The sequence below is a fragment of the Aplidium turbinatum genome, chromosome 1 (assembly GCF_918807975.1).
Source record: "Aplidium turbinatum chromosome 1, kaAplTurb1.1, whole genome shotgun sequence".
Taxonomy (NCBI): domain Eukaryota; kingdom Metazoa; phylum Chordata; class Ascidiacea; order Aplousobranchia; family Polyclinidae; genus Aplidium; species Aplidium turbinatum.
The window spans coordinates 14,499,675-14,510,248 of record NC_137472.1 but is presented as its reverse complement, the minus strand read 5'-3'; the positions used below and the strand labels follow the sequence as shown (position 1 = coordinate 14,510,248).

General features: G+C 38.3%; 2 protein-coding genes across 7 annotated transcripts; both read right to left on the bottom strand.

Annotated features, from left to right (window-relative positions):
* Positions 1-669: 669 nt before the first annotated feature.
* Positions 670-1,947, bottom strand: LOC145780578 (uncharacterized protein F54H12.2-like). The gene has a single exon (XM_082592237.1). It carries the CDS (start codon positions 1,945-1,947, stop codon positions 670-672), a length of 1,278 nt encoding a protein of 425 aa, XP_082448363.1.
* A 2,742-nt stretch (positions 1,948-4,689) lies between these two features.
* On the bottom strand, positions 4,690-8,642 carry LOC145783249 (uncharacterized). Of its 6 annotated transcripts, none has more exons than XM_082595103.1 (11): positions 8,512-8,642; positions 8,032-8,169; positions 7,780-7,950; positions 7,633-7,692; positions 7,415-7,477; positions 7,236-7,346; positions 6,868-7,039; positions 6,141-6,221; positions 5,111-5,249; positions 4,963-5,030; positions 4,736-4,800 (listed from the first exon to the last, which is right to left on the bottom strand). In XM_082595103.1, the coding sequence occupies exons 1-8, from the start codon at positions 8,532-8,534 to the stop codon at positions 6,195-6,197; spliced, it is 765 nt and encodes a 254-aa protein (XP_082451229.1). In that variant the 5' UTR covers positions 8,535-8,642; the 3' UTR covers positions 4,736-4,800; positions 4,963-5,030; positions 5,111-5,249; positions 6,141-6,194. The 6 variants fall into 6 exon arrangements, with proteins under 6 accessions (XP_082451195.1, XP_082451211.1, XP_082451229.1 ...); XM_082595093.1 differs by having other exon boundaries at positions 6,903-7,039; XM_082595077.1 differs by having other exon boundaries at positions 6,141-7,039.
* Between the last annotated feature and the right edge of the window lie 1,932 nt (positions 8,643-10,574).

The following is a 10,574-nucleotide window of genomic DNA, read 5'->3' as shown; positions in this document are numbered from 1 at the left end:
CAGACACTACACTCTCCTCTGTCATGAACTTCTGCGATGTCTTCTCCCGGACTCTGTTCTCTGGAACCCGAAAGTGCTGTGATTCTCTGTTGTGGTATGGCTTGCCCTCTCATCAAAACCTCCCCAGCCGGAGTGCCCATGTGCATTAAATTCATGATTCTTCGTGTTAGATTAGAGATGTGTGAGTTTCGAATCCGCACTCGCTCTATAGAAGGGGTTTGAGAAACCACTCGGTAAACATATTCAGGACCTCTACAGCATAACACGTACTCGCACAAAGGAAAGTGCTTTGCATGTTCCTCCCAAGGGTTATCAGTCACAACCCAATTTTGTAATCCACCACCACAATACCAGCACTTCGTTCGATCGCGATCGCCAGTGTAATATAAACCAGCTTCTGCGAGGGAGAGACAAGAAGGACTAACGCCATGACTGAACCAAGCTCTTCCGCCTCTATAAAATGTTTGCAAGCGGTTTCCTACATGGCGCATAGACGGATAGCCGGGTTCTTGACAAGCAAATACCCCTCGATTGTCGGTTTCATTGGTGCTCGTCATGATTTTATTTTCATTATGTCAAGCTATTGTCTTTTTATAGACCACTACCTTTTTTCTTTCATTTCTTTTTTTTTTCAACACTTTATCAAGCGGAATAATCAAACATCACATTTCAATTTTTATCAACCTCCAACACATTATCAAATTCAGCATATACAATAACATTGATAGAATGAGCAAGGGCGTCAGCAAATTTAACATCCAAACGAAGTGTGCCGTGCCTTACAAGATCAAAGTGACCACCATCACTCAAATCTGGGCTTAAATCAAAAGCAAATAGGGAATAACCCTTGCCATAATCGGAGTAGTTAATACAATTGCCCAAATCTTTAAAAAAAGATCCTGTTCCAGTGAAAAGGGTGCTGTACGAACGAACATACTGTGGTGGGTCAGAGAATTTTGGAGTTAGGGGCTTTGAAGGAATCTGTTCTCCATTCAAATACAACGATAAAAAATTGATATTGAAATGTTCAAAATTAAATGGATTTTGATTGTATGCACCGTTGTAAGCCGTATTTTTAACAAATCCAATCACAACACGTTTCGGCATCTGACCCATGAAAACATTCTCATGCGTTGAACTCATATCTCCACGTGGTATACTAAACGTTTTAGTAACAACACGACGAATAAAATATTTTGCATTTGAAACTTGCAATGCTTTTGTATGCCCTGTGATGACAGCTGGGCTTAAATTCACTTGTCGAATAAAAAGAGATACTTCTTTTATGACAGTTTTAAACTCAGCAGCAGCTGCCATCAAATTGAAAGCATGTTTAGAACGAATGAGACGCAATTTCATATTAACACCACTCAGTAAATATCGATTTTGAAAGAAAACGTCCAAATGAAGTTTTCCCAGCATTCCGACTTGACGGCTAGTTGCAGTCAAGCCTTTTCTTTTTATGAAATCGGTATTGTTCTGATCAAGATCCGACATGTGTGATGGGGTGTCTTTACTCCACATTGATGCGGAGAGTTGAGAGTCTTTGGCGGCTGGTCCGAAGCTGAGCAATGTCTCGAGATAAGATCTGTAGGGATAAGTATTGTCTGAAGCTGTAATGAGTTTATCATTGAGACAAAGATCCACTTGAGAAAACAGCGAATGCATCCAATAATTTGTACCAGCCACAGCCGCCTGTGCAGCTATATTGGTCCCATCTCCTTTAACGATTTGTGCTTTCACAAAGAGCATGGAATTGGACAAATCAAAATAAGTGTTTCCAGAGGAATTCACGGTAAATTCAATAGAACCGCGTTCAGAAATGTTGTTTAATGGTTGAAATTCTATCCATTTTCCATCTTCAACGCTGGTTTGCGTCGGATTCACACTGAAAAGATTCAACTCTGACTTCAAGCACTCACAAGACAAAGGGTGAACCAACGCCATTTAAGAAAATATGTCTCTTGCTTTCCTCTTTGCTCTCTTTGATTTGAATGTTTTTGAGGGTTGCTTGCGCTTTTTATTTGTGTGATTCATTATGGAGTGAAGAAGGTTAGAGCCAGCCTCCCTACTTCTTTTCACCACTGCCTGCTTTGCATTTTTTCCTTCTAAAACATCTCCTAGAAACTCTGAGCCGGAACGGATTGCTTGATGGGCAATGGCTTTTCCTGTCTTTTTTAGGAAGGGCATCACCATTTTTGCAGCTGAAGAGAATATATTCGCAAGACCATGACCTCGCTGAAATTCAGCTCCATGAAACACCGGGAGACCGTTTCCGGCTTGATCAATAAAATATTTTTCATAAGATACTGGATCAGACTGATGCAGGAGATGTTGTTTTCTGAGATGCACAATCACGACAACACGTCCTGGAAGGAATGGCATCTTTTTTCCAGTGTCTGTTCTTAAATCCAATTCTATGGTATCAAAACTTTTGTGTTGTAATGGGTAGTACTGCGCTTTTTCATATTGTTTGGATACATACTCTCCCCATCTTCGATCGAGTGGAATCATACGCAGAAGCGGGGCATAAACATCTCCAACCATGCTTGGTTTAAGCAAATCACAATAAACATACATTGAATAAAAACCCGACTTGAGATTCACAGGATTTTCGAGTGTGTGTTTCCCGGGTAAGAGAAAATCTTCAGCGATGCCGAGTATTGTGCGCAAACGCGGAGAGAAAACGAAGGTGGCTCGTTCCATAATTTCAAATGTAAGTTTTCTTGTAAAATTATCATAATGCACTTGAAACACATGAGCTGGTTTGACGCAAAGAGCATCAATATCATCACGCGAAACACCTCCCTCAATTGTTTTCCGATAGAGTTGTTGGCTTAACGAATTCAAAATCGAAACAAGCTTTTTAGGTGAATCACAGTGTCCATCAGGGAAAGAGAGGTGAAGCTGTTCGCTTATGCAATTTACCACGATAATACAGGATTTTGCTGAGATGTTGTTGAAGTTGATTGGGAAGTGGATTTCTGATAACCCCATCTCCCATCCCCCCTCCAATCTCACTTGATGGGAAAGCTTTACTTTGAAATTTGCGAGTGTGTTGTCTGGAAATTCATTCATGGAGGCATTCGAAGGGAGAGTAATATACATGTTTACTTGATGACTGGATTCGGTAATAAATAACCTAAGCAGGAGCTGAGCAGGGAAATCCAAAGATCTTTTTGTTTAACACCAGTCGAGAGATTATAAATACTTGCTATAATGACAGCATACACAATGATAACTTGACAAATGAACGCAATTTCGTTGCGTGGAACTTTTTGCCCAAACAGACCCCAAGACCCCTCAGAGGCTGGACGTGCACTCTCTTCAGGACTCATTTTCTTTCTTGAGGATGAATGGTCGGGTGTTTGCTTATAAAACACGATTGAACCGTGAAGTGATAAACTTTTTTGCCAGTTCATCGTTCTTTGATAGATCATCAGAGTAAATGTTCAAGACCTCTTTCAACTTATACCCTCTTGCAGATAGCATACCGAACAACAAAACGTGATGACCACAAGATGTCGCCATCAAACCTTGCACTGTCTGTTCATTAAACTTGGTTGAGGTCGCGTTTATGCGGAGGAAGAGATAGATTTCTCGATACATTGGATGGAGTCCTAAAGGGTCAAAATAAGTCGCTTTGTGGTTTTCATCAATGAAAATCCCTACCCAATGTGAGCCGGGTTGATCGGATCTATCAAGATTGATAACGCATAAGCTAGGGTTTTTAAAGTCAACTTCCATCAATTGATCCCTCGCGAAAACTCCTTTAAAAACTGTCCTTGCATGTGGGTCGGTCTGTAAGACCTTTGCCAGTTGCTGAGTATCCATGCTTAATTTATGAGACTTATTCAAAAAAACACATTTCTCTTTATTAGCGAAAAAGGGAAACCCATTTTTTTTTTTACGGTATAAAAAGGGTGGAGTTTTTTTATGTGACAATTTGGAAAGCATGGAGAAACAAATCTCCCCAATCTATGCGCCACAACCGTATGATTATGAACCATTCTATGAGGCTGAACAAGACTTAGCTAACGAATCAAAACTTAAACGTGCTACAGCAAAAGTTGTTGACATCGCCAGTACTTTCAATGTGAAGCATGAAATTGGATTTAATCCTCACTTAAGACGAGCTTCATTATCTGTTCGCGTTGGAAGAAAAGCCTTTCATCCTGAACAACATTGCAAAGTCGCGAAAAAGCTAATTGTGAAACAACCGTTTTTTGCTTTCCCCTCCACGAAAAATATCTTACAAATTTTATACTGGAGTAAAGAAGATTCAAATTTTTGTCCTCATAGCCGGCACATCCAGCGTGTGAAAGAGGAGCTCCTACCTCAACAAATTTATTTGAATTTTACCAGTGGGAAAGTTTATGCGCCAGCTGCCTATCTCTCTTATATTGTCGATGGGAAGGTGAATGTGAAGGTTTATCATGAAGCGTATCCCTTGCCAACTCCAGAAGACCAACACCAATTACAAGAAATTTTGAAATATTTAAAAGTCCTAAAGGATCAAACACCAAGCGCTTTTCGACTTCAAAAACGTATTAAATCAGATTCTATTTTGTGATTGTTTTGTACGATTTGTCAATAAAATATGATTGAAACTATAGCCTACTGTCTTGTTTCTTTTGTCAGTCAGCACATAAGTTTTATTTGATTTCCAATAAAAAAAACAAAAAAACAGCAAGACAAAAAAAGGTAGATAACGCCACAGTGTTATTTTTTCTTCGTCACTTTTGAAAAAATCTCTACTAAAAACTTGTGTGTAGACGCCATCACACTCTGGCCCTTGTCCTGAAAAAGATAGAATACATCAATAAATTAATTTCAAGGAGTAGGAATTCTCCACCACCACCCTCCCCATCAAACCAAGCGTATTAAATAAAAAATTAAATTAATTATAATCAAACAATTATAATGACATAATAAAAATAAATATACTTTCAATAAACTTACAGTTCCTAAATCGTTAGCAAGGTCCTTCGCCGCTCTTCAATTCTTTCTAATAACTCCTCTAATTCTTTCTGTAAAAGCGAAATTTGCATTAGAAAAAAGAGAGAGACATCATGATTTTATTTTATTTTTTTATTCTAAAAAAACTCACAGCCTCCTCTTCCCATCCGATTTCTCTCAAAATTTTATGTAATTCTTCCTGGACTCACTCGAGCTCGATGATTGCGATTTCCATTTTTCTTCAACAAACAATTGTAAAAAAAAAATTTTTTTTTTTTTCTATAAAATTTCTGAAAAACAACAGAAAGCTGTGAGTTAAAAGAAAAAAAAAAAGCACATGAACCCAATCCTCACAAGAGAAAATAATAATAATAACAAAAAATAAATAAACAAAGTCAAGCGGCTGTAAAAGGCTTCTTGAGGGGGTAAAGCTGTCTCATCTAGTTTTTTAAAATCATCCAGATACTCATATGGGAAAAATCCTTTTTGCATACTACAACCGTATGCTTTAATATATCCAGCGTAGCTCGAGTGGGGAGCGAGGTAGTTTTTAACATCTAAAAAACGAAACTGTTTTGTCAAAACCGCCATGAAATCATTATTTTTTTTAATAACAAAGTCAAGACTCTCTCGCAAATAGGATATCATTTCTACCTTTCCTATATTCATGTCATAGCGACCAGAATTAAAACCCAAGACAGGAAGTTGTGAAAGATAAGTGGAAAATTCTTTTCTGAGTCTTTGAATATAAGATTTACCCTTCACACCCTCTGTTAGCGCAGATAACTTTTCATCTAGAGCCTGGATAACATACTCAAATTTGCTTGAAAGAACCTCAAAGGATTTTTTGGACATTTGTTCTAAGTAATTCAACATTTTTTCAATCAAAACTCTCGGGCTTTCATCGAGAAAAAACGCCGGTTCTTCAAACCCGGGCACATTTCCTGTTACCGCTACACTAACTGGTATGTGCTGAGAGAACCATGCCACGTGAGGGGTTAGACAAGGAACATCAGACGTGTTAAATCGGGTTTCAAAATCATAAACACAGCGAAAGGGAAAATATCTATCATTTTGAGGAACGAAAATCCCTTCATCTTCAAGTTTTTGAAAGATTGTTTTTGATAAAGTATACACACCCCCAGGGTAGATTTGCTTCAAACTATTTTCACACGACTTACTGTGCTGCAGGAGATGGAAATGGGTTTTCCACAATTTCCCACAATTCGAACACTTCAACGAATGAGAAAAACGGTTGACATCTGAAATGTAACATAAATGATTTTCAAACTTATTGAGGTGTACACTGGCCGGAAATGTTGCTGCACTCCTCCGAAAAAGCATCGCGAATCCATTACAATCAAGCTTGTACACATTGATATTAGTTGAAAACACACTTTCAGCTCGATCTAACTCACTCATGTGTATACCCTCGGCCTCATAATCAGTAGTCCAGGGCGTCTCATAAAAAACACTAAATAGGAATTTCGTTTCAACTACAAGATCAGAGGAGGAATACCCTCTAGATAGAGCGAGGGCACGAAAGAAACATAACCGGTCATTATAGACACCGTTTGGAGAGCAATTCAATGCATTCAGGAAGCGATTATTCAAGATATACTGAGGCAGTTGAACACAACAACACCCGATCGGATGGTCAATCAGTTTTGTGATATAAAATGTGACATTAGATACCTCTTGTAAGACCCATTGTGAATCACTTCTAGACTTTAAAGTAAACTCATCAATATCTCTGCTGGAAATTCGATCAAGAAAGTGGTTAAAATCATCAGAATTCGAAATTAAAATAGGGTGGTCGAAAAACAGAAAATTATTAGAAGATGGGTGAAAATAACGCAGTTCGTTAGTAATCTTGTGTTTTAAAAAAAAGCCGAAACTTATGTTCACTTTAAATTTAGTCTTTTGTTGCAAAAAAATAGTACGGATAAAATTCTGGTGCAGTTCGTTGATTCTTCTTTGAGCATTTCCAGGCTGAAGAAGGAAATTCAATCGATCTTGGATGGGGTTGTTCAGGACTTGGTGCGTGCGAACACTCCTCCAATGACGAGCATACATCCGCCTACCACAGCCAAGAAAAGTCAAACTCCTCAATTACCGTCCTTAAAAAAACAAAACAAAAACAAAAAAAGGCATACCTTATAAAGGTTTTCTCATTGTATATACCAACTGAGAATATGAAATTCATTAAATATATACACTTTTTTTCTTCTAGGTGGATTAAACATAGGATTAAAATAGTGTTTACACAAGTTTACCTCCAGTCCTCCACGAGCCCCTCAGTCTGAGAGTCTAAAGGCATTAACTCCTCCTCTAACCACTTCTCTTCGAGTATTTGGAGTTCGGAGAGGGGATCTTCGCTCCGCTCACTATTGAGAATAAAAAAGCATATTTAATACGTAAAAACACAACCTTACAAAAGTCCAAACAAACTCACCGCTCTCTGTTCTGAGATAATTCACTTGCAGCCTCATACAACTCCCCATCAGAAACATCCCCCCTACAAAACATTTTTTCATAACACTCCAGAGGAGTTTAAATAAATAAAATATTATAAACATAGTCTCACATCTTTAACTAATATAGTTTTAACACTCATTTTCACTTTAATTTTTTATTTAATTATCCTCTATTAGGAATACCATACAAGCTTACCATGGGAGTGGGGAGGTTGCTTCTTCCACCTCGAGAAACGCCTCATCAGGTAGACTTCCCCTATAATACAAAGAAAATTTTAAAAATTCATAAAACATTTCAATAAACTTTACCTTAGGCCATTCTTCACGTCAAAAACATATCTACCAAATTGCCGATCCACTTTCTGTTGGCATAGCCTCCTCCATCTTGGGTTGGGGAGGGTTGTGCTTCAATTTAATGTGCCGGCTCAGCCCCTTTTTGTCTATATATGTCCGCCCGCAAGTTGGACATGGATGTCTAACCGATCGGTGTTTGGGTGAGAGTTTATCTTCTCGACTAAAAAAAAAAACAAAAACAAAAAACACAATCAATGAGCTTAATCACAAAAACACTGCCAAATGTGAGCACACAACTAACCTTTGAAACAAAACATCACATTTGTGACACCTGCCGCAATGTTTTTCATGTCGTCTTACTCTCCAATGTTTATCGAAACCTCGGCGACAGAATCGACATTTAACGTTTGAGTGCTTGTGCCGCTCCTTACTCTGGACACTACAAAGAAAAAAAAACTCATTAGGACTATCACCCACCCGGACTTTTTTCATGGAAAGATCAGAATTTAAGGAAAAATAAGTATTACACAATCTTAACCCCCCCCAAAAAAAAAACTTAACAAAAACAAGGAAATTCAAATACCTTCCAAACATAACACCACACATTTGACAGAAAATACACGTTAAGTTCACATGAGAATGGAGAGACCCCTCTTCTTTAAATGTCTTATGACATTTTCCACACTCGTAATCTCGCGAAGTTTCATCTAAAAATCTAATGAAATGAATGTTTCAGAAACCCATTAAGTTCGAATAAAGAAAAATTAAAAATACCACTCACCTGTTAAATGAGTTTGATTCCATAACTAACCACCACTTCTTTCAAAGCGACTATACCAGCTCTGACTATACATCCAGAATGAAATCTACCTACTCTTTTATAGAACCCAAGCTTCCGTTGAATATCTTATATCTTCTTTAATAAAATTAAATACAATGGAACTTTTTTTTTAAAAAAAAAACACTCACCACGAAGCGATATAAGCACAATAATCAATTATAAGGAATATTAATATCACCATTTCCCGCAACTTAATATCCAACAAAGGTTATGAAAGTTCTCAAAATCTATACAAAATCAACTTTTTGTTAGGGAAGATTCATTTTTCTCCACACCATATCAGCACAAAATCAAATACAACGATTATTAATATCACCATTTCCCGCAACTTAATATCCAACAAAGGTTATGAAAGTTCTCAAAATCTATACAAAATCAACTTTTTTTTTTGCTAGGGAAGATTCATTTTTCACCACACCATATCAGCGCAAAACCAATTATAAGGATTATTAATCTCACCATTTCTTACCGCGCGATATATGCAATTCTGTGAAGGTTATGTTAGGCCTACACCTAAAATAAATTATTTCCTTGACAGCTTTGCGCTGTTGGTGTGATGTCACGCCGTTGTCTATGCAATTTAGCTACCAGCAACACAAATCTCTGCAAGCAACAAAAATCTGTGCAGCAATAAAATCATAGGGCAGCAACAAAATCATGGGGCAGCAACAAAATCATGGGGCAGCAACAAAATCATGGGACAGCAACAAAATCATAGGGCAGCAACAAAATCATGGGGCAGCAACCAGCAACAAAATATTAACGCAAAGTTACATATAACACTACTGGCAAGTTTCCGGCGGGCAATATTCCCACACGGGCAATTTTCTGGCGGGCATTCTTCCTGTCACGATTTTTTTAATGCCTTGAAGTTTTTTAAACTTCTATGTAAAATGCTAAAAAAAAAATTAAAAAAACCAAATCATTCAAATTTGGAATTAAAACCACCTATATGGCAGTCCTGTCTGAGCGGAGCCTCATTTGCACGGTAGCGTTTGGCTTCTGCCCATGATGCTATAGCGACGTCCACGGGTGGGGAACCTACAAGATCATTTCATGTGGCTAAATATTGATACAGTAAGGAACTTTAAAACTAAACGATCTAGATTTTGAACCTAAAACCATCAAATGTTTAACACTCCTAGAGCCCAACACAGTGCCGGTCTTAAGGTATTTCGGGCCCTGTGCGGAATATGCTTTGCGGGCCCCAGTGACAATGATCTAATTCAGTAGCGTAGCTAGGTATTTTGAAAGGGTAGGGGGGCAGTTTGACGGTCGGCGGGCGAAACCTGACAGCGTTTTGCCGAAGGCGACACCCATCCACGGGAGGTCTGGGGAGCCTCCCCAGAAAATTTTGAAAAATTACTTTAAATTTGGGGCATTCTGAAAGCATGTTCAACAAAAATTTGGGTATAAAGGACGGTAGCCACTTTAACAAGTCGAAATTTTGCCACTGAAATTGACTAAAATGAAACCGCCAACCAATCATAAGCTACGGTTCAAGTGACGTAAAAAATGGCGAAAAGAAGATCATAGAAAGCAAATTAAGTGATGGATTTTTTGTCAGCTGGTTGGCTTAGGGGTTAGGGATAGAAAGTAATAATTTCATTGACGCGTGTTCGATTCTCACCACTGCTATTGCTCTTTTTCTTCTGTAATTACCAAATAAAGTTCAAAACAAGCATTAACTCTCTGGGTGAGTGCTAGAAGGGTCACAATTGGACGGTAGCCTCTTATAACACTTTCTGATTGGTTGGCGCTTGCATTGTAGTCAATTTCAGTGGCAGAATTTCGACTTGTTAAAGTGGCTACCATAAAGGACACGTTTGTCCGCTCAAATTTCGACCCATTTCGTCCCCTGAAAAGATCGAGAGAATTTTTGAAATGTTTGCGGCAACTCCGATCAGCGACTTCGGTTCTGTTGTTATTTCTCGATTATTTCAGGGTATGAAACCGGGTTACGAAATGTTCAGGGGACGAAATAGGTGCACCCGTTAAGTTTC

Excerpts from the sequence above, each read along its gene's own strand:
- LOC145780578 (XM_082592237.1), bottom strand. The coding sequence starts at position 1,947 with ATGGCGTTGGTTCACCCTTTGTCTTGTGAGTGCTTGAAGTCAGAGTTG.
- LOC145783249 (XM_082595069.1), bottom strand. The coding sequence starts at position 8,534 with ATGGAATCAAACTCATTTAACAG. Across the intron at positions 7,951-8,031 it reads TGTGATGTTTTGTTTCAAAG|TCGAGAAGATAAACTCTCAC; the intron begins GTTAGTTGTGTG and ends TTTTTTTTTTAG. Across the intron at positions 7,040-7,235 it reads GGGCTCGTGGAGGACTGGAG|GCGGATGTATGCTCGTCATT; the intron begins GTAAACTTGTGT and ends TGGCTGTGGTAG.